Genomic DNA, 23498 nt, shown 5'->3' with positions numbered 1-23498 from the left:
CGCATTCAAGTTACCTCCGCCGCCGATGCTAAATTCTAATCATTCTTGGAACGGGCCGCCTCTCTAATTGGCAAAATGTTTGTATTCCTTTTTTGAATACTGTATCTGTCACAGGCCTGTGAAGAGCGCGCGGTTCATGTGAGGTAAATGTCTATATTGGTATAGTGCGTCTGGCAGGAGGGGAAAAAAATGTCCCTCGCCTGGCTTTCATTATCAAGGTTCTACTGACTTTGAAAAAGTCCTTCAAAGTTTTCTCCAGAGCCGGGTGACAGCTGCGGTGATGCCGCTTTTAGGAGAATTATCCTACTTTATTAAAGGGCCAGAACAGTATATTAGCGTTGGGTTATATACAAAGATGTATCCTTGTTAAAAGGGCAAATCCATCCATTCTGGCTCGGGCCGGTATAACTGCTGTAGCGCATGACTTGACTATTTTCATATACTGAGATTTTGCATTGTCCCATGGGGTTAAAATACCATAACCATTGTAGAAGGTAATTTTGACTTTAAAAACAAAAAGATTCCTCTAAGGAGTCATCGCTGAAAAAATCAGTCCTATCCGATTGTGGCAGTCACTGTCCACATGTTCAAACCTGATTGGTTACTAGTAGAGATGAGCGAGCATTGTCCTTAGCGAGTACCTGCCCGCTCGGAAAAAAAGATTCGGGTGCCGGCGTGGGTGACGGGTGAGTTGCGGGAGTGAGCTCTCCCCTCCGTTACCCCCTGCTCTCCCCCACCACTCCCCGCCCCCTGCCGACACCCGAATCTTTTCTTCCGAGCCGGCAGGTACTCGCTAAGGACAATGCTCGCTCATCTCTAGTTACTAGTCTTCTACTTTAGCTTTTAAACAGTTTTTGATAACTTGCTGCACTCTATGAACCTGGCATTATGACATTTGCAGAGTGGATGAAGGGTCTCTCCTGGTTTTTCTTTTAGGTTGGTCATCGATATTAAAGGGGTTGTTTTGTGAGGACAATTGGGGCATGTGGATGAGACCCTTCTCTATGAATCAAAACAAAGGGCTACATCTCCTCTTGACAGACTTTTCATCTGAATGACTGGCCACTGGAGGAAAAAAATACATGGCTGCCCCCCAGCTCTTTTAAAAGACAAGCTTTTTAAAGGGCTTGTCCAGCTTTTAACTGTTGATGGCCTCCCCTCAGATTTCTGCGAGAAGCAAACGGCTCCGTTCACACTGCAGTTGTTGGCATTAAACACAAAACTTCCCCTTCACTTCAATGAAAACTTTGTCTGTAGTACCAATTCGGGCCACTGCAGTGAGAATGGAGCTGTCTGCTTCCTGCGCACATAAGCTCAGTTCACGAGCTCAACGGCCCAGAAAACAGCTGATCAATGTGGGTTTTCTGCAGAGGACCCTCACAACATCAACAATTGATGGCCTATTCCAAGCATAAAAAACCATCAATAGTTTTAAAGCTGAACAACCCCTTTAAGTCAACAATTTTTTATTTTTTTTTTTACATATTTTCGAAATTTTTCAAAAACGTATACCTGGAGACCAAATCAACAGACTCTATGGTCAGATACATTCTTTTGGTTTTGAGCTAGCTATACCACATTTAATCATTGTGATTATAATTGTATATATATATATATTTTTTTTTTTACATTTTTTTTTTTGTGTTCTGGTTTAAAAATTTGACACCGACTTATTTTTATGCATTCCATTTTCGATTCTCGGTAACCATCTGTTCATAGTAACTTGTGAAACGAAAAAAAGTTTCACCACATGAAGGGGAGGTCCCCAAACTCCTGGCCTCTTTCGCCCTACTGCTGCACAAAGTGGATCTGCAGAGAGTGATCACTGTGTGGGCCGCTTCCTGTCAATGACTCATTGAAAATGGACAACCTAATGTTACCGTCAGCAGCGGCTTCGGCGGTTACCACCCCCTCCCCGCTGGCTTCATAAAGAGATCTAGGAATTAGCTGTGAGACAATACCCCGGGCCCCGCGACACCTTCTTACCTAGGCTGAATGTATGCAGTGTCTTGGGGGAGATTTCTGTGCGGAGATGTATTTGTGCAGTGGCTGAGTTTTATTGGAACAGAACGGCATACTGTATTACTGACTCATAGGGGGTTTTAAATAAAGTCAGCTGTTGATCTTTCAAGAGACTCCTTTCCGCAAGAGAGAGAGAGGAAAAAAAAAAAGAAGGAAGGAACACATTAACTGTGTCGCAGCCTCCCGGCCAGCCTGAACTCTGCTCTAGTGAAGAGTCACTAGAGCTACATATCTCATAGGGGTCATATATCGAGCCGGAGCTTGCCTTTCCGTGGGTTTATTCCTAACCCTGGTGTTACATATAGCATTAAAAAACAAATAAAAATCAATCTGGTTATTTAAATAGCACCTACTTATTCCGCAGCGCTCTCAGGTAATGTATTTATTACCCCCCCCCACCAATCTGGATACTCATTTTACCGATCTCAGAAAGATGGAAGGTTGAGTCAACCTTGAGCCGGCTACCTGAACCATGCGGGGATTGAACCTGCAACCTTCAGGTCGTGAGCGAGAGTTTAGCACTCTGCAGCACACGAGGCAACATCAGCCACAGTTTCCTCAGGTTGTCAGCTATACATGACATACCGCTACTTCCATACAGTCACGTAGGCTCCTCAATGTGGAGCGCCACTAAACATGCGTGGGTAGCAGCAGTAATATTGGAAGGTAGGTCAGGCCATGGCAGGCAGGGGTTAATATTAACTCTTTGCAATCCAATTTTGGATTCAGGGTTTCCTAGGGGGGCTTTCTCTTTCTGCTATTTTACAATGGCGCAATCTGCTGGCTAGAGCCAGTACTGCGGTATGGGACATGCTGGAGAGGCCCCCCCCCCCCCCCCCCGACAACAGAGCGGCCAGTAATATACAGTAAGAATACCCTGCCGGACATCTTCCGCCATTGGAGCTGTATAGCCTTCAATCAGAATGTCTTCAGACATCAGACAGTGGATTGGAAAGGGTTAATGCACCGCCAGTTATCAGCCAATAGGAAAATAGAACAATAAAATCGTGTCCAGTAATCTGAAATTCTGATAATCCAGCACAGAACTGCAACATTTAGATATGAGTATTGGATAACCAAAGAACAGGTTATGGACTTCCTCCTTTTATTTGCCTGTATTTTATTTTGGGGTGCATATCATTTTCTACAGCTTTCAGATTATCTGATAATCCGGCATTTATAGCAGATTGTGTACATTAAAATTCCTTGAATGCAGCATCAATGCGAGAGGCCCGACCGTGGGATTATTAAATATCCTGGATTACAGCTGTAGAAAATCCCATACATTTCTTCTGTAGCAATCTGATAATCCAGAATATCTAATAATCTGTTACCTAACTATTCCCATCTATCCTGGATTACAGGAATTTACTAAATGGAATGAAAGAAAAATGTTTTCCGGGACAGCTATACATTTCTATAGTTGTCCGATAATCCAGACTGTCTAATGTAATCCTGTCTGTTCCCAATAATGCTGGATTGAAGGAATTTAATTGCAGCATCATTAATAGATTAGCATATACTCTGTATTATCAGACATCTGTCTGATAATCCAGTATATTTAATAGTCCGCCACTGGTCTGGATCAAGGGAATGTAATTGTATGCAGTAAATAAAAGAAGTATCCAGACTCATTGGTGGATTACCGAATAATCTGGATTATGCAACCATTATAGAAAATGCCATAAAATTTTTCTTTTTAACTGTCTGCTAATCCAGAATTTTTACTAATCTGCCACCGGTCTGTTCCAATTTGTGCTGGATTACTGGATCAATTGTATATAGTTAAAAAAAAATATATGGAATTACTGGTGAATTGTCAGATCTAGTCTGGGATTATTGAACCGCTATGGAAAATTCCATAAAACTCTTCTCTATGGCCGCCTGCACACGGGCGGAAATCCCGCCGTGGGATTTCCCGCAGGATTTCCGCCACTGAAAGTTTGCATAGGAGTGCATTACAATACGCACTCCTATGCAGACGGCCGCGGTTTGGCTGCGCGAAATCTCGCGCGGCAAACAAACCGCGGCATGTCCTATTTTTGTGCGGGGCACGCACTCACCCGGCCGCCGGCTCCGGTCTGCGCATGCGCCGGCTGCGCGGCAGCAGGCACATGAAAGAGCCGGGGCCGCCAGGTGCGGGTGAGTACGCGCTCTTCCCTGCAGGCTCTCTGGTCGGGTCCCGCGGCGAGAATTCTCGCTGCCGGATCCGACCCGCTCGTGTGCAGGCGGCCTATCTGTATGATAATCCAGAGTATTGAATCTGTTCCCATTGATGATCGGTTAAAGGAATTCAATAGCATACAGTAAAATTCTTTTAATCTGGCATCCTCGGTGGATTGGGAGATAATCTGGGTGATCAGCCGGCTCGAGAAAATTCCACTGTAGCCGTCTGGCCATCCAGAATCCCCAATAACCCGTCCGTTCCCATTTGGATTAAAGACATTGAATTGCATACAGCAAAAATCCTTTAATCCAGCATCCCTGTCAGATGATCACATAATCTGGATTATCAGACAGCTATAGAAAAATGATTTTTAAAAAAAATCCATCGGTAAGGATGGAAAACCCTTTTAAAAACGAAGTCCTCTGTACTGATCAGTGGGTGGCATGAGCAAGCTGCCATCTTTAAAAGCCCGTATACTGCCTCTGGTGTCGGGTTGTATTTTGTATGCAAGGAAACATCAGTCAGAATAGCCCGGAGAGAAAGGGATAATGAGATAGTTTCCTAAGTTGTTTTTTGCCTGATTTGGCAGCTGCTCCAAGTTCATTCAGCTTTTTGTTCCCCAGTGAGTGTTTTGCGTGTGTGGTTACAATGGGGTGATGCAGATACGCTGCAGTCTGATGCTGGAGTTCCGTCGTCCCCATTCATAAGTCCAGAGAAGGGTGCATGGCTTGTGACGGAGCCAACGAGCAGAGGAAGTAAGGGCCCCAACTAATGAGCGGCAGTACACATACTTTTGTTTCCGCCCTATGATCTACTAGCGCGCTACAATCATCGGGTTTGATGCTTGTCCCTATGACAAGCACAGCAGATGCCTTCTCTCTGCACTGACAAAGAGCATTTATTACAAGCAGCAGAGATTTGTATCCAGATAAACTTAGTTTTATTTTTAGCATAATTAGCTTTTTGGCAGAGGCTAAATACAGGACCCCAGATGGCTCGGTTCAAGAAACCGGAGTGTTTAATTAATCATCTTAAAGATGCATTCAGGTTCCTGGGCCTGAACATCTCGCTCTGTCCTTCAATACAAATATCTGCAGGACCTACGCATATAAACGGGGCTTTGTGGACCGACTCGCTGCCTGCTACTAGTCATGGTCATGTGGGCTCTATAAATATACACAGAGGTCCTATATAATCTATATGGTTATTAGGGCTCACTCAGATGGGCCTATGTTGGCGCCGTAGGTTTAAGGCCGGGTTCACGCGGGGCGGAATTGCCGTGGAATTTCCATGCATTCTAAAGCCCGAGCCGAAGCGGCAAAGTGGATGAGATTTGCAAAAATTTAGGCTGCATATTGCGGAAATTGACATGCGGCGTGGAATTCGAATCCGCGGAATGTCAATTGTAACGCCGTTTCCGCTGCAGACTCTCTTCGGGGAGAGATTCCCACAGCGGAATACAGGCGGCAGAAATCTCGCAGAATTTCCGTACGGTCCCGCTGCAGACATTCCGTGAGATTTCCGACCCGCGTGAACCCAGCAGCAAATAGGCATGGTAGATTTGCTCTGTACTGCGTATTACGCAGCCCACATACGCCCATGTGAGCCCCTTGATACTTGATTGCTAGATATTAGATTAGATTTTAGGGCTCACTCACATGAGCGCAGCATGCTGCATTCTGCCGCGGATTCCGTGCGGATCGGCAACATTGCTATCACATGCAAAATCTGCATGCAAAAAAAATACCATTTAAAGCAAATCCAATCGGAATCCGCGGCGGATTGTATTTTTCTAGTGGACATGAGGCCTTATGGGTGGCACTGCATTATAAAAACGGGCATGCCTCTGTAATTCAAATCACGGCATGGGGTCAGGAATGCCTCCAAAAATCATTGTCTGTGAACACAGGCCGCCGTCCAACCCACACATACAAGTTTAAGCTGTATCATGCAAAATAGAAGCCATAGAAAAACACAATCCAGAAATGCCAGCGTCTTCTCTGGGCCAAAGTGGTTCCCCCCTTGGCCTATAAAAGGCTCTCGGAGGCTCCTTGTGTGTAGTGACCTCTTCTTCCACTTGAGTAGAGCTTGTTGGCCACTAGACGCCTCTACGACGCAGAGAAGAGATTTCACCCCATTACCAGGGTTTGAATACAAGGAGCTGGACGTTGTATGGATTGCCCGCGACCTGCACCATCTGACCACCCAAGATGCAGGAGCAGCTCCAACTGTTTAGTTGTTTGCCATTCAGAAACAGATGGCACCAGCATTATACCCATGTGCCTGGCAAAGCCATTTTGTTTTTAGCGGCAAATCCAGATATTGATTAGGCAGTGACAATGGCCAGGTTCGTGTCTGGTGATTTAGGGGTGAGCGCCTCAATCCTGCCTTTGCTGTGGAGCGACATATTGCCCCCTGCTGGTGTGATGGTCTTGTGGTCCCCCCTAGTAGTGGTACAAGGGACAATGACACTCAGCAATATGTTCAGGACATCCTGCAACCACATGTGTTCCTCTCATGGCGGCTTCCAAGAGGCAGCAGGATAATGCTCGGCCGCACACACAAGGGGGTCACAGGAGCCCCCACAACATTGTCACACTTCTATGGCTGCCCGGTCACCAGATTTAGCACAAATAGAACATGGATGGGACCATCTGAGACGCCAACTTCGAAAGCCTACGAGTTTGCAAATGTGGACCAATATTCCACAGAATACCATATGGAACCTGTATGCCTCCATGCCCGCACGTATTGCATCTTGTATCAAAGCTAGAGGTGGTACAACAGGCTACTAGAGCCTCCATGACTACCTGTGTCACATCTTGCATCCAAGATATGAAATATGAAGTTTCATTCGATTTCGACAACTCCTTCTAGGTGCTTGGTTTTTTTTTGTTTTGTTTTTTTTATTTTTTCCTAGCAAAAAAACGGTTAGCAAAAAACTGTTATTTTTTTGACAATGAGTGTAAGATATTACGCAGTTAGATATTATAGAATTATTTGACATTTATCTGAGAAATCTTAATGATTGATAGTTATTGGATAAAAGAATAAATAGAAGACATTGGATACATATTTGATGGATATTATATAATAGCGTAGAGATTTGATAAATATGATCCATATACCGTATATTAGATAGGTATGATGGATATTAGACAATTAGATATTAGAGAGGATATTTGACAGCTAACTGATAGTGATCATAGATTTGATCAATAGTCATTGGATAGATATTACATTAAATAGATTGGATAGATATTTGACAGATATTAGATTATATGATGGATATCAGATAATAGAGTAGATATTTGATAGAAATTATAGATATTGGATAGATAGAAATAGATTAGATACCATAGAGAGATCTAATGGCTTAGTTGAATAGCAGAATAGATATTTGATAGACATGATCCATAAACTGTATTAGATAGGTCTGGTGGATATTAGACATAATTGATAAGATCATAGCTATGATCAATTATTATTGAATAAATATTAGAAAATTGGATATTTGATAGATATTGGATCACATAATAGTAGGTATTTGATAGAGATCACAGATTTGATCGTCCGATATTGGATAGGTAATATAGATGCAATATTTGATAGCTGGGGATATGATAGATATTATATTTTAGATGTAATGGGTATTATGAGATAAGATATTTGGTAGTTAGATTTGATATGCTGGGTGCATAGTAGATGGATATCACATAAGTGTCTCTAGGACTGAATAAGATTTAGTTAAGGGCCTTTTACATGTGCAGATATACTCCCGTGAGTGATCACCGATGGCCAACAAAGCATGTTGATCGCCGCTCATTACTGCTGTTTCCATACGACACGGGATTGTTAGTATGGGGACGAATTTGCATTTATCTCCTGCACATCTCTCTGTTTACACAGAAAGATGGCTCCAGACGAGCGCGTACTTTTATCCCTGCATAGAAGATCCGATCAGCCGAGCATTTGTATGTTTTTGGCTCATCAGGCCATAGTCATGTGGGCCCATGGTCAGGCAAATGAACATTCATACCCGACTGTCAGCTTGTGTAAAAGGGCTTCCTACTGATACCACTAGAGGGAGTTTAGCAGCTTACTGTTTTATTATTGAGCTCCATGCATAAACAGCATACAGTTAGCTCCCCCTAATGGTGACTGCAGGTAGCCAGAATGTTATACTGCCATGTCTATACCGGGAATTTGGAGCTCAGCTCAGGAAACTGAAGAGATCGGGACTTCTATAAAGATATAGTGAGAAATTAATTCAGAGAATTTTGGACAGATTTAGGTAAAAGAATACAAGATTGCAAGAATGGACATTTTCTATAGCAGAAGCATGATAAGAACGGTTTTCGGTAACTTGGTTTTCAATGGAAATTACTTCCAAGAGTTTGTAATAATTGGAACAAATTAGTATTTTTCTTTTTTTTTTCATTCTCCACTGCCGAAGGTAATAAACTGATGTGAACAATGTCGGCCCGGCACTTCAGAGCTTCTGTGATATAGGGAAATAATAGAGCACTTAGCAGTAATTTGAGAATGTCAGGAGAAAGCAAATCACATTCCCCGCTTCACAGCCCTGCCGCATGGTTTCCTTGTGATCTTAGAACAGGATATTGAAGCCTCGTAGCATTTCCCATGCACTTTGTCTAACCCTCTTTGCCTGCCACAGGGGAATACAGAACGCCACAATCTGGACTATTCCAGCCGAGATAAGTCGCTTAAAATAAATGACCACACACCTAAAAAAATGACATAATTGAGATTAGGACATGGAGGGAGTCCTCTGGGATTATGCAAATTTTGGTGAAAGAGCAGAGTACTGGTTGAGGAACAAATACCCATCGGAACCAATGAGATTTCAGCTCTCATTCATCTAAATGGTATTTGGAGAAAGAAGTACAAACCTGAATGGTTGCGATTGGTTAATCCTCCACTTTTTCCTGATTCTCAGGGGTCTGCTGTAGCTATAATCTGTAGAATGTAATTCCCTTTTGAGTTTGTGTGGGTGACATTTTTTCCATTCATGTACTTGCCTATACTCTCATTCCGGCCTCCAAGACTTCTCCAGAGCAGCACCTGTCGTCTGGAACGCGCTACCCAAAACTATCTGCGCAATCCCTGATTCACAAAACTTCAGGCGTGCTCTAAAAATGCACCTCTTCAGGGAGGCATACCATATCCCCCTAAACCAAACCCCTCTGTACCCTGCCTGATAACATGCCCACTGTCCTACTGACTGCAATCCTTGCTAACCTTAACCAACTGCCCCCTGCAGTTATACCGATCCAGCCATCACATGGCTTAATATGACCATGGTCTATGAGTATATCATCCCTCACTCTCCACCTCCCCATACCGCGCACACCACCAGCCCCTTTACCTTCTGTATCACCCCACTATCTGTAGTATATAAGCTCGTTACAGCAGGACCCTCACCCCTATTGTTTCCATCAACTGATTATTATGTAACCGTGGTTTTTGTATTTTTGTACTATTGTCTTTCTGTATCCCCCCAGTTTTTGTAAGCGCTGCGGAATATGTTTGGCGCTATATAAAGAATATTATTATACTGCACCAATCACAGTATGTTCTATCTGCTATAGAAGACTGCCTCATTGTACTGCAAAGACTTACAGGTCTGTCCTTTGCAAAGATTTTTCTTTTAAATTTCTTAAAAAAATCAACGAGTTGTCTTAAGTTGACAAACCCTGTTGAATAAAGTGGAAACCCCAGCGGTAATCTGTAGAGGAACCTGGCAGCAGGGAAAATGGAGCATTTACTCAGTGCCCATTAAAACCAATGGACTGACAGTATCATTCACGAGCGGGCTGGGTCCTCCAAAGAGTTAGAGACCGAGTTTGTAGATACTCTCTGGGAGAGCTGTTTGAAAATGGGTTCTCCAAATGTGACAACCCCTTTTTAAGCAATCCCTCACCCAGCCCTTGAAAATGGCTGTAAGTAGTAAAGGACATTTTTGAGGCCTGCTTACAGCATTCAGAGCGTGTGAATGTTCTACAATCATATGTTTTTGGCTTAAAAATGATGTTCATACCACAACCACATAAAACGCGTCAGAAAAACCACTGGCATTTCACAAGGAAATAAGTCAATGAAGAATGGCATTTACGGTATGAGCAACCAGTGCTGTATGTGCAGCGAGTCAGCTGGTGGGCAAGGCTAAGCTGTGTGATTAACGTGTGTGGTAGGACCCAAGCTCTGGTATCCAATTATGTACAGTCCATACCCGGCTCTAAACTGGTTAACTGGGAGCTCTGCAGCGGCGGCGATAATAACTGTGTACATTGGCAATTAGAAATTCCAATACAGCTCATGGTGACCGTTTCCTGTCTTCTCAAAAGGAAAAATTCCTTATGGAAAGTGAGTTTTTTTGTTCACCGCAGAAAGCATTTGTCATGCCCGGTGTGATTTTTTTTTTTTTTAAATTTTATTTTTTTTTACATTTTATCAGAATGAGTTTACAGCCTGTACATCCGGTACAGTACTGTAGAAGTTGACAAAAATGGTGACACATTTCAAAAACTTTTCCTACTTTGTCGAATTCTTGTTAACTGGTTCCTGTTCTACAGAAACTAAATTTGGGATAAGATTTACAGATGGATCAGGTGACATTTTTTAAAGAGCAATGCCAAAGACGAAGAAGAGAAAAAGAAGTGCATTTGAGTTTACTGTAATTATTTTTTAAGTCCATATTTCGCAAAAGCTAGTTGACAACCATCAGGACCAACTTCTCACCGTTCAACGGTCACTAGAGATGCCGGCGGGGAATCTCTCTCTCTCCTCCTGCTCACTCCCGCAACTCACCGCTCATCCCCACCGGCACCCGAATCTTTAGAGACGAGCGGGCAGGTACTCGCATAAGGCACTACTCGCTCGAGTAATTTGCCTTAGTGATTACGCTCGCTCATCTCTTAACGGTCGCCCAACTTTCCTAGTAGACATTCATTGGGTTTAGGCAAATAAAAGCATCCATCTGCATAGCTCCATAGGCTACAATGAGCTTGTGTGCTGCCTGTGAAGTAACACGGACAGCACAGGGCCCCAAATACACTGCAGTGCTGGAGGCCTTGGTCGGGGAAAAAGACTCCCCGTTTTTTGGTACTACAATGAGTTTTCTATAGGACACTTTAATCTCCTAGAGCAACTTCATTAAAAGTGATGCCTTCAACAACTTTCATATGAGAGCTGTCAAGCCGATTGCCTCCGGTCTTGCTTCCGAGTAGAAGTGGCCAGCTACTGGGTACATGTAGTACCACATGGTAGCCATTCGGAAGGATGGCCTAGTGTGGTCAAAGCCTCTCAGATGTCCACATACCCTTAGAAGGAAGGTGTTGTATTGGTGATTTGACCCCTTTAATGCCATTTTCAATACGAGAACCCCTAACAAGGTGTATGGATTTTGTAGAGTAAGGTCCACTTCTTTATACCTCCAGCCTCACTGACCAGCGCTGTATGGCCCAGTCTAGTCAAAAAAACCACTTCATCAGTAAAGCTTTTTTTTTGTATGGGCTAAACCATTAAAATGTATAAAATCACATGATCTACGTTATTTTATAGCTGGCCCTGGTTCCAACAATCTGCAGGTAAAATGTGCCATTTATACTTGAGGAATTACCTAAAACTTTGCTACAGTCTGTGTTGTATTGAACCACGTATTACGGCCATTGAGATACTCTTGCAATATAATTTTTTTTTTTTTTAAATGTTGACATTAGGAAATTATTTCTCCTCCATTCAGGAGACACGGGAGAAGCGAGCAGGTTTTTAGAGTTTTCCATGCCCTAATCTTTGTTAAACTAGCAGTCTGGGGAGCTGTGCACACAGCACCGTTCCCACGCTAGTTCACAAGATCCATTCTAGTTGCAAATAATGCTGAAGAATCTCTGGAATCTCATTTATCTTGTACCATGAAAGTTGATGCAAAACATGTCAGATGCTTAACTCTTTCAGCATCCTGCATAACCTTAAGGCATAGATAGCGGTGCAATGCCTTCAGGGCACCGTTGGAACCCAATGGGTTACAAAAAGCAGGTAAATCCCGAACTGCCTCCTCCCCGTCTCTCAACCCCAAGGGTGGGGGAAGATTTTCTGACAGCCTAGAAGTGGAAATTTTAAAACAATTGCTTCTTATTGTTAAGACTCTCATTGCAACCCATCCCCACCCCCCCAACAAATAGTTTTTCTTTCCATGTAATTAGGCTCACAGGGTACAAGCTAGAATATAATTCGAGCACAGACTGAATCTAGTGGACGTGAGGTATGATGTGTTTGCCGACTTCTCCTTAGGAAAGATGAGAGGATTCTGCAGGAAGAGACTGATTATACAAAGTCTCAATAGAATATCAAGTATTTTGTCAGGCGCACAATACCTAATCCCTTATTCTATGGATCTACGATAACTGGATGCTGGAAGGATTATGCGCCATTGTTCTACTTCCCTTCCTAAACGTCCTAAATGTATCTTAAATGAACTGATTATTTGCTTTAGATGTTGGAGTGTAGATGGATTTAAACGCCTCATTCAGTTTGTAGCAAGCAATGTGCGAACAGTGAACAGCTGCAATAAATGTCACCAGAGGTCGGCATGTATCCGAGTGGTTGGTTATATAAGGGCGCTAGGCTACGCTATATAGTCTAGGGCTGCAGATATATTGTATCCGGACGGAGAAATATTCTATAAAGTATGAAATGCACCGAGTGTTACATTACAGTATGGCATTGTGCTGCGGTGGGGACATAGCATAACTGCATTGGAAACGGACAGACCCCTGCACCGCTTGGATGGACCCCTTTGAGTTTGACACAGTTACTAATAGTGTAGAATTAGGGGGGAAAAAGGTCCATATTAAAAAAAAAAAAAAAATCACCGCTCTTCTTCATAGGAGGTATCTAATATTGCCGTTCCTCCTCATTTAGTTGATTGGCGCTAAACTGAAATACCACGTGTCACAAGGTCAGAAAACAGCTGAACTCCCTCCCGCACAGAAACCTCACATAGGAACAATGCTTTGGGCCGCTTCCACATGGGCGACACGATAGCAACGCGAGAAAATCGCAGCAATATGGCATCGGTGGTCCGCGCGATATCGCTGCGGTTTTTTGTGGCGCTACAAAGTTGTGCCAGAAAGTCGCGAGGATTTTCGTGAGGAGTGGGTGGGCTTGAAATGTTCCTGTTCTGTATACAGAACGTGTCAGCTGTCATCTTATTAGCATCGCAGGCAGAATTATATATGTCGGACTATAAGGCCTCTTTCACACGGGCAACAGCGGTATCGCCACGCTATTGCATTGGTGTTCTGTGCAACATCACTGTGTTTTCTTGCAGAGATTTCACGATTTTGTAGCGCTCTTTTGCCAGGATTTTTTTGGGGGGGGCTTGAAATATAAGCCATACCCCAAAAATAAGCCCTAGTTACAGAAAAGAATAAATAAAAGAAGCGCTGTCATCTCTGGCGCGTCTTTTCCCTGGTTCCCGGCACTGTTCTTCAGCATCTCTTCTGGCCAGGGATGAAAAAAATCACTGCCTCCTTGAAGCGCTGCCTCTGTTGGCTGTGACACTTAGCCAATCAGATCCAGTGCTCGATGAATGGCTGTGATTGGTTCATCAAACACTGGCTCTAATTGGCTAAGCGTCACAGCCAATCAGAACCAGCGCCTCCAATAGGCAGGGATTTTTCAACTCCCGGCCAGTAGAGATGCTGAAGAACAGTGATGGGGATCGGGAAGAATATGCAGTGGAGCGGGATTGCGCTTCTAAAGTGATTGTTTTTTCCCCCCTGTAGCTAGGGCTTAGTTTGGGGCCTTTGCAACAGAAAGGAGGCTCCATAGGAAAACATGGGCTACAAAAGATTGCAAATTGCGACTGGACATGCCACGACTTTATAGTCTCGCTATGTCACTCGCTACAAAACATCGCTTGTGTGGAAGAACCCATAGAAAAGTATGGGCGTCACATACATGCAATTAGTACTCTCACAGTACAAGAAAAATCGCCCGTGTGGAAGTGGTCTAAACGTTATGTTTTTGTTTTTTTTAAAATAAAATCAGTAGGGCTTATTTACTATTTGAAGTACAACAGTTTTCAGGTACAAATTACATGATTGATCTGCATTTATCTTGTGTTTTTACATACTTTTGGACACTTTTTCCAACTTGTCAGAAAAGGGGAGTGGCCTAAGTTGCACCTAAATTTTGATGTAATATTTGACATAAACTAAGTTAACTAATAGGTGGTCTAAACTTGGACTAAACGGTCTTAAAATGCAACAAATGTATCATTCAGTGTCTATTCTAAGTTTGCACTGTCTAACTTTTAGATCGTATCCATAAATAAGCCATGGGGTGTTATTACATAGTAACATAGTTCGTAAGGCTGAATGAAGACTGGAAATGAAATTGGAAATGAAGACTTTTGTAATTGGTTATTATTAACAATTTCTGATTGTTTGATATCTATGCTTGTATTGTTTTTCCAAGGCACTGCCAACTGGAGGAGTACAGCAAATTCTGTCAGTCTGATTAAACTGATTTTACCAAACTTGCTTGCAAAGCAACAAATGCCCAAAGTTATGCCTACTGTAGCATAAAACATAACTGGACTAATAAGGCATTCATGTGGCTTAAATGCTCAGGGACGTCGGAAGTCCAAATGTCCAACGAGCTCTATATAGGATGCTTAGATTCTGTAATGTATTCATAGGTATGGTTAGTGTGATATTGGTATCCCAAACTAAAAGTATACGAGCGTGGCTCTACTCTGCAGCACAAGAGCCACCGAACTAGTATGTACTACAACCCTCAGCAAACCCTGCAATTGAAAGATTAACACGCCCCCACCCCTACTGACTCCTCCCCTAGCCTGCTTTTCTGTTGTGAACCTGCATTCTCCTGCCATTCCACTGAGCTAATACAAAGAGCTGTGTGACTGTTGGGGAATGGTGGGAGGAGAGCCTGAGAACAAAGAGCAGAGAAAGCTACTATTACAGAGGGCTCTAATTAACTGCTGGTGAATTTTCGCTCTTATCAACAGTGAGGGGGAATGACCAGCAGCTACTCAGAGAGAGGATGAGACATAGCTGTGTACTATTCAGTGAGTTGGTTATGCTACTTGGCCTCATTAAAGGCTCTTACCCACTGGCGATACGACGTCCCTGCGATGCAAGAGTGAGTTAAAACGCATGATAATGAAACCAATGATTTTCAATGGTTTCCTTCTCATTAGCGATATTTTCACTCTAACTTTGCATCGAAAAGAAGAATGTGCAATATCGCCCATTGTTTTCAATGGGGCCGGCAGCAGCAGCGCTGGCCCCATTGGAATCAATAGGAGAAGATCCTAAAGCAGGCTAGCCCCGCCCCCTTAATTGGCTAAAGAGATTACAATAATAACCCCTCTAGCCCCACCCCCTCTCTTGGGGAAACCCACTAGCCGTGCCCCCTATCTCTCCAAATATGCAAAGATATGTCACAGATCCCCTGTAGCTCCGTACCCCCCCCCCTCCTCTCTCTTGGTGGGGTGGGGGTGGGGGTGGGGATTCCTAGCCTGCTTCACAATCTTCCATTGATTTCAATGGGGACAGCGCTGCTGCTGCTGGCCCTATTGAAAACAATGGGCGATATCACACATTCTTCTTTGCAATGCAAGGCTAGAGTGAAAATATCGCTAATGAGAATGAAACCATTGAAAATCATTGGTTTCATTATCATGCGTTTTCACTCTCTCTCGTATCGCAGGGAAGTCATATCGCCAGTGGATAAGAGCCCTAAAAAGGAGAAGAAAAGCTATGCTCGTATGTATTCATGAGAGAGACCAGCTGATCAGTGCTGGGAACACTCCTGAGTCTGAAAGGTGAATGTAGGAGAGCCTGCAAACCAAGTATGATTCTTTCTAAATGCATGAGAACGAAAACTCAATGCAATAAACTGATAAAGGGCCAATTGACACTAGCGTTTTTTGTTTGCGTCTAACTATCTGCTTTGATTCCATTTTTTGAACTGGAAACAAAAGTGCAACAGTGCGCTTTTGCTTAAGTTTTTAAGATAGAATGGCTACAGAAAATTGACGAAGGATTGAAACTGGAGGTCTTTAGTTTCAGTGCATGTCTATGGCACAAAAAGGGAAGCATTTTCTTTCCGTTTAGCTGCTCCCACAACGGAACAGCGAGGTGAACACAAAAAAACACTAGTCTGAATTTAGCCTAAGTGTATCATTTTTTTTTCTGCAAGGACTACAGACTGTGCTACTACTATAAGAATGTCCTTAGCCAGGCACTGTGGCGATGAACCCTATTGGCATTGCTGACTAGACAAAATCAGTTAGGTAATAATACCTTCACACTGCACCACTGCACGGTTGGTGCCAGAAAATAGTAATAACTCTGCATTTTAGTGCTCGTATTATCAACACAACACCCTAGACCTTTGCGATTCTACGAAATTGGGCTTCAATCACTAAAGGGCTCTATGTTTTGTAGAGTAGACCCATGGTGGGTCTTGATTTGAAATACATTCAGAACACAGCCATGTTCCAGATATCTCCAACGGACCTTGGTTTATAAATGAAAGTAGTGAGCACTCCCTAAAGAGTGGGGTGCAAATTTTTTTTTTATAGCCCATTGTTCATTATACTGCGATATCTTAATTACCTGATTTATGAATAGTATTTTTTTTAAAAATCATGTTTTTTTTTTTCAGGATTGCCTTAAAGCTTGTCAAGAACAGATCGAGTCCGTGCTAGTCAGCAGCCTTAGACAAAACAGACCGCCGACCCAACAAAGGAACGCTGTTAAGTCTGTGGACGAACTGGACCAAGCCAGCACCCCTACAGACGTGCGGGACATCAACCTGTGAGGAGTTCTGCAGCGAAAGAAAAATACAAAAAAAAAAAAGTGTCTTTTCCTTGTTCTGTATTTTCTAGAACAAACCTGTTTATATCTGCTCTCCCACTTAGATAAAAAAAAAATATTTAAAAACTATTTTAAATACAAAAAGAAACAAAAAAAATTTGTTTTTGGTGCCTGTGACGTCCTTTTAGAAGGGAATCCAACGATATATTTGATAATTGCTGGTTCTTATTATATATTGTTTAAATTGAAGTGCTTACATAAGCATAAACCGTAGCTAGAGAAATGTGTAAGCCTGCATCCGTGGGATGAAACGTAGGTAAACTTTTTTTTATATTTGTAGTCGCTTACACCTCTCGATAGATGTCAGAGAGGATGTGGGCGCCATCTATGTGGTTTTCATATGTAGATTGCAAAGCAAAAGACTAATGGATTCTAGGGGGCAACGGAAGGTGCGATCCTAAAGAGACTGAAACATTATTTTTGGATGATGATTTGGGATCAGATGAAAATTTTTGATTTTTTTTTTTTTTTTAAATCTAAAGAGAGGTGCTTTCTGAATCTTCTATTTAGTTCTGTTTACTTTTGCTGTCTATGGTAGCTGCTACCGAAAAGAAAAAAAAAAGATGCTTTATTTTTGCAAGCCTGAGGCAGGTGTTTTATATTTTGTTTCCTAAAGTGTTTTTGATTTGCCTTTTTTTTTTTTTTTTTTTAATTTTTATTAATTTTTTTCTCAAAAGAAGTGTTCATTACAAGCATGCATGGGATTAGAAGGAGGCTCTCTTAGCCAGCTGTGGACATAGAAAAACTAAAAGAATGTATTTTTTAGAATTTGGTTTTTGAAAACAATATTCCCAGTCAGCTAAAAAAAAAGTAGTTAACTGTAATATACTCCTTCATACCTTCTTACTAAAAAAAAAACAACAAAGTTTTTGGTAAAGAAAAAAAAAAGTTATATAAAAAGTCTTAGCTATAAAAAATAAATAGAATTATAAAATTTATCCCAAAAATGCATGTGACATTACATGGCCAGTCCGACCATTTCTCTTTTTTTTTTTTTTTGGCTGCTTGCTAATGGACAGACAATTAGTTACGGGTTATCTGTAGCTAAAGCCTAAAATTAAATAAAATTAGTTAAATCAATGGGGGGGAGAAAAAAAAAATTTTAAATACCAACTGACACTTTTTGGAGTGGACTGTTGGTTATGATAGTTGGTCTGCCATTAGCATTATTGTAAACCATTTCATTCGTAAAAGCACTTTGAAAATTGTTCCTAAGGGATAAATGGGATGGTTTATGAACCGGCCGCATGGCGTCTTTTCAGCCTCCGCACACCACACTGCCAAATACATGTTACAGTGTTTGCTGGGTTTTCCGACACCTGCCTTGGATGACATTCCTTGAACGACATTCCGAACACATACAGAACCATTTTTTGTTGTATGATGACCCGAAGGGAAATTTGCCCCTTCGGTTGTCTTTGTTGATACTCCCCTATCTATAGGCCCTACGGGGTTCAATCCGCCATCGTGGACTTATCTTTCGAACCCAATTTTTTGTGACAAACGGTAGACATCTAGAGATTTTGTTGCATGCTAAATACATACCATTGTACTTGAATTTTTTTTTTTCCTCCTTACATGAAGTTGTTCCGGCAATTCGGCAATTAAAATGCCGGTGCAACTTTTTTTTTTTTTTCTTTGCACAATTGTATGACACAGTTGTCACATTTGTTGAGCAGTTGCTTAAAAAATGTTAGCGAATTTTTTTTTTTTCTTGAAAGACAATTAAATGGGTTTTCTCCGATGTGTTGGCGATATGAGGACTAAGTGAATAAATATATATTTTTTTTATGATTTTTTTTTTTTGCGCTGCTAAGGAGCTATGATTTGTTTCATTCTTATTCACATTAACAGTACTTAGCTGTATTGTTTCACTGAGTGTGCTGCTATTTTATAAACATTTTTATAATATATTATTTTACTGCTTAAAAATTTCCAATCCTGAAGCAAGTAGATGGTTAAGTGGACATATGAGGATTTTTGATTACTGGAAATGCCCTTGTACAGGTTTTTGGGGTTTTTTTTTTTTTTTTCTTCGAATACCACGTCAATGACTTTTTTTTTTTTTCCTGATCACACCCTCTTAAAAATGGTAGACTTACCTCAGGTTTACTGGATACACAATGGTTCCTGCTCTTACAATACCTCACACTTTACAGTTTTTCCTCTGGGAGCTTAGTGCAATGGTGCAAATTCCGCAGGGATCTGTGTTTGCACTTGACATCTTGCTACTCATTCCCTTTTCAGGTGTCAGATTAGTGGAATGGTACAAAAATTCCCAATCCTGAATTCTAGAGAATATATGGCCTTGGTGACGAGTCAGAATGGATGAATATGCTGCAATGATCACAATGGGGGATCCTATATCTGGTTTATACATAAGTTGCGTTCTTGGCTCTTGATGCTCCACCATGGGGCAGAAGGTGCTGTCTAGGTCTAGGCTAATTGGAATTAGCCATATAAAGCTGCTGTCGCACTTATGGGGGCCATTGTTGGGGCTGGGCCAATAACGTTTGAGGAAAAGGACTAATAGTAATCAGGCCCCAATACTGACTCCATTCCCAACATGGCTGCCGGTGAAATGGGGGTCAACCAGTTCATTGCAGCATGTTCCGAATCCCTCTAGGTAGACGGTATATCGAGGGGGTGTCTCTATTTTGATGTGACATCCCACAGCTTGTAAGTTAAAGGTACTAGATATGTGGGGTGCTTTCCTTTTGGTCCTATGTCAATGCTGCTTTTTAATACTAATGCAGCCGAAGTCTGTGTTTTTGATCATAGGGGGAGCAAAACGATATGGATTGAGAAGCAACATATGCTTTCCAGAACTACCATTTTCAATTTTCTTCATTTTCTACCATTTTTTTTTTCAGGTGCAACAAATCAGTTAAAATTGTCATTATCGGATTTATGAAGAAAAAAAAAAATGACCTTTTTTTTTATATACTAGTTTTAGGAGTTAAGGGAAAGGCATACCATGTATATAAAGGCATGAAGATACTCAAATCTCACGCTCTTATGGATATGTATGGCATTTCACAAACCGCTTTGGTGAGAATAGCATCGATTAGAACATTTTTTTTTTCAGTAGTGATTGATTTAAAAAAAAACATTTTTTTTAGTAAAAATGGACAGTTACATTTTGCATCTTGTGCATTTCTGTATTGGAAGAAGTTTAGTTATGTACTCGAGTATGTAGCTATCAAACAGCTGCTAGACAAACCCAGATCCAATCTTGCTGTGTGAACTCTAGGGAGGTTAATACGGAAGTTGCAGGCATCAATATTGCCTTGGCCTCTAGGGTAAGGGGCAAAAAAAAACAAACTTCTGTACGTCACCTTTCCCACTTGGGTTATTGTAACCCCAAATGGATCACAGCTATGTCAATGCGATATAGGGCATACAGCATGATCTGGGATTTTAAGAGTGTTTCTCTAAAGTGATACAAAATGTGTTTCCTCTCTGGATTTATGCTAATTAGCATGAAAGAGGCTTTATAGAAAAGGTATTTTAATTTGTTTTTTTTTTTATTTCACCAGCACAATATCCTTGTGTATTGGCTCTAAGCCAATACAAATAAGGGGTTTCTATCACATTTTGCTTTTATGCCTGTGACCTATTAATTTTTAGGTAGCAGAAAAAAAAACAAAAAAAACTGTACTTAGGACACAAGTAGGGAACCTGTACCGAATCAGCGGTCGACGAGCTTTCAGAAATTTGGGGGGGGGGGAGAAATCGGCGACTTTAGCTGGGCGGGCTTCAGGTGGCCAAAGTCTAATTTAGAACATTATAAAAACATACTAGACTTTTGTGGTAATTGTGTAAATGCTGAAACATGTTTAATTTAAAATTTACAAAAAAAAAATATTTGAATTTGTGTGTTTTTTCTTTTTTTTTTTTAATATTTCATGAAAATGTTATCTGTTGTATACACACAGTGGTGGCGAAGAGGGAGCCAAGTGCCGCGATTATGAAGGAATCGCTATGAATTAAGTATCGCTTCTAGCCCTTACCACAAAGTAGTGGCCTCCACTGTGGGTATCTAATAGGTACACTTTAAAAAGTTTGCCAAAGCCTGACTTCCTGAAATGCGTGTGCTGTTCAAGGGCAGATAGAAGACTGCTAACATGTATTGCTGCTTGAAATGGAACGAAAAGAATAAAATACAATTCCAGCAGGCGTCATGTAAACCATATGGTGTAAATGGACAAAGAAAAAAAAAAGACAAAACTAATATAGCCGGTGTTTTTATTATTTTTTTTATTGTTACAAGTTTTTTTTTTTTTCTTCATGGCAACTTTGATTTGTAACTGGAGTCATCTAATCTATAGAAATTCCAAAGCTTACTCTACGAAAGTGATACATGAACAGCAGTCGGAGGGAAAAATATCTTCATATGACATCACGCTATATATTGGTAACTGAATGGCAGCAACATGCCAAATTCCAGACACTTTTGGGTGGGAAAAAAAAAAAAAAAAAAGCTGCCAGTGCCCATTATAGGTCTATTCACGGGACAGGAATGGGGGAATTTTAGTGCACAATTTCCCTCCTGTTTCCAAAGTTGATGTTTTTGTTAATTTTTACATTGTACGATGTAATGGCACCTGCTGTCCAAAGCACATGAAAGACACGTGTCATTTACCAGTAGCTATGTGATTCCGGTTTGTGGAGTTTTTTTTTTGAGGGGAGGGTATATGTTGATCAATAAGTTCAGGTCATGGGGGTGGGAGTAACAAGCTTGGTATTTCTCATTTTTCATTGGTTACAGCATTTCTTTTTCTAGTAAATGCCCTTTTTTGGGCTTTTGCGAGGACTTTTTGAAAACTATATCATAAAAGATGATGGTATCAGATACAATCTTTGATAGCAACTTGGGGATCTAAATTTAGTTAGTGCTGCTAAAGGTAAACTCGGAGCAAAACATATATAGTGCTATGTTTAGTGCCGGGCCGGTGGGAGATGGATCCTTCCCCCCCCCCCCCCAGGATCTCCTCTAGACCTGAAGGTGCTTTTACATAGAATGATCTGTTGGGCACAGATGCCCAACAAGTCGTCCCAGCGATAATTGTTCTTGTGTCTTTACATAGGAACGGGCATCGCTGATTAAATGGAAGAAGAGCGGGTCAGGGATCGTTGCTGCCCGCCCACCTCCATTCACAGTAAGCAGGCAGTCGTTCCTAAGTGACCGACTGCCTGTTCATATGAAACAATATGACGTTCATTTTCCTGCAAGCAGAAACTGAACGGCGAACGAGTTCTCGATTAGTCGCTGCAGGCATTTACGCTGAACCGTAATACTTCAGATTCTGGTGGGATCTTGAATGATAATCGTTCCATGTAAAAGCACCCTAATATAGTATCAGCCTTGCCTAAACTGTTTCTTTAAGACAGGAGTCATTGTGTGTTCAACACAACCCCTCTGTAAAAAAAGCGTCGGTGTTTTTGTTGACCCTGTGGCCAGTTCCATAGTATCCAGTATTCTATGAGCGGTCATATCGAATATTACCAAATGTTAGGATGAAGGTGATGCTGCTGGCTCTTAAGTTCTTTTTTTTTTTTGAAACCCCTTCATTTTGATACATGTCCTCAATGTCCGAAACACTCCCACTCCCATTGGCAAGTGGATGTTTTTGTTTAATTTATTTTCACCAAGTACCTCAATCACTCTGCACAACTGTCTCATTTCCTTGTTGCTTTAATCGAGTGTGATGCCATATCAAGTCAATGTTCTCTCACAATGTACTTTATAAAAACTTAAGAAATCAAAAAAAACAAAACAAAAACAACAAAAAAATTGTGACAATTACATGGTCAGGGAACGATAGAAAGTGTAGAATTAAATTAAATAAATGAACTTTTAGAACGTTATGTGAGATTTCCTACGGTGGAGAAGAAAGACTGTTCACTATGTAGTTTTTGTCGATTACATATGAGAAAGTTCTTGTCTGTTCAGTGTTAAAAGTTGTTGCTTTTTTATTATTAACATGTTAATTGACTTAGTTTCAAGATGGATACATGAAATGTGTTTTTGAGGGGAATAAGAATGCTGTTTGGGCAATAAATTCACCTTGACCTAAGCTGACTCCTTTTGCTTTTATTCATGCCGTTTCTATAAAAGGCCCTCGACTTAAGCAAATAAAAGAAATTATCTCAACAAGAGGGATTTGGCAGCCTGTGAGCGATGTTCTGATGGATATCCCGGAGGGGAAGATAGATAAATACTTGTGCATTACATCACTTAACTGCTGAGGAACTCGTTCGATGATCTCAGGATAGTCAACATATTTCAAGGTCCGTCACAGATAAAAACTCTCTCAGGGCACACTGACACCGCCGGCAATTCCCTCCCATATTTATACATTTTTTGGGTGAAG

General features: G+C 41.4%; 1 protein-coding gene and 1 long non-coding RNA gene across 2 annotated transcripts in view; one reads left to right on the top strand and one right to left on the bottom strand.

The window, feature by feature from the left end:
• The window catches only part of CCND2 (cyclin D2), a 54216-nt gene extending 31015 nt beyond the window's left edge, over positions 1 to 23201 (top strand). The window contains exon 5 of the mRNA XM_066590540.1: positions 16910 to 23201. Coding sequence (XP_066446637.1) covers positions 16910 to 17065 — 156 coding nt within the window. The 3' untranslated portion in view covers positions 17066 to 23201. The remainder of the gene's footprint in view (positions 1 to 16909) is intronic.
• Positions 1 to 23498, bottom strand: part of LOC136611213 (uncharacterized) — a 141741-nt gene that overhangs the window by 96280 nt on the left and 21963 nt on the right. The window lies entirely within an intron of this gene.

The sequence above is a fragment of the Eleutherodactylus coqui genome, chromosome 2 (assembly GCF_035609145.1).
Source record: "Eleutherodactylus coqui strain aEleCoq1 chromosome 2, aEleCoq1.hap1, whole genome shotgun sequence".
NCBI lineage: Eukaryota > Metazoa > Chordata > Amphibia > Anura > Eleutherodactylidae > Eleutherodactylus > Eleutherodactylus coqui.
Note: the sequence above shows the minus strand (reverse complement) of the source record. Positions and strands in the feature narration are given on the sequence as shown.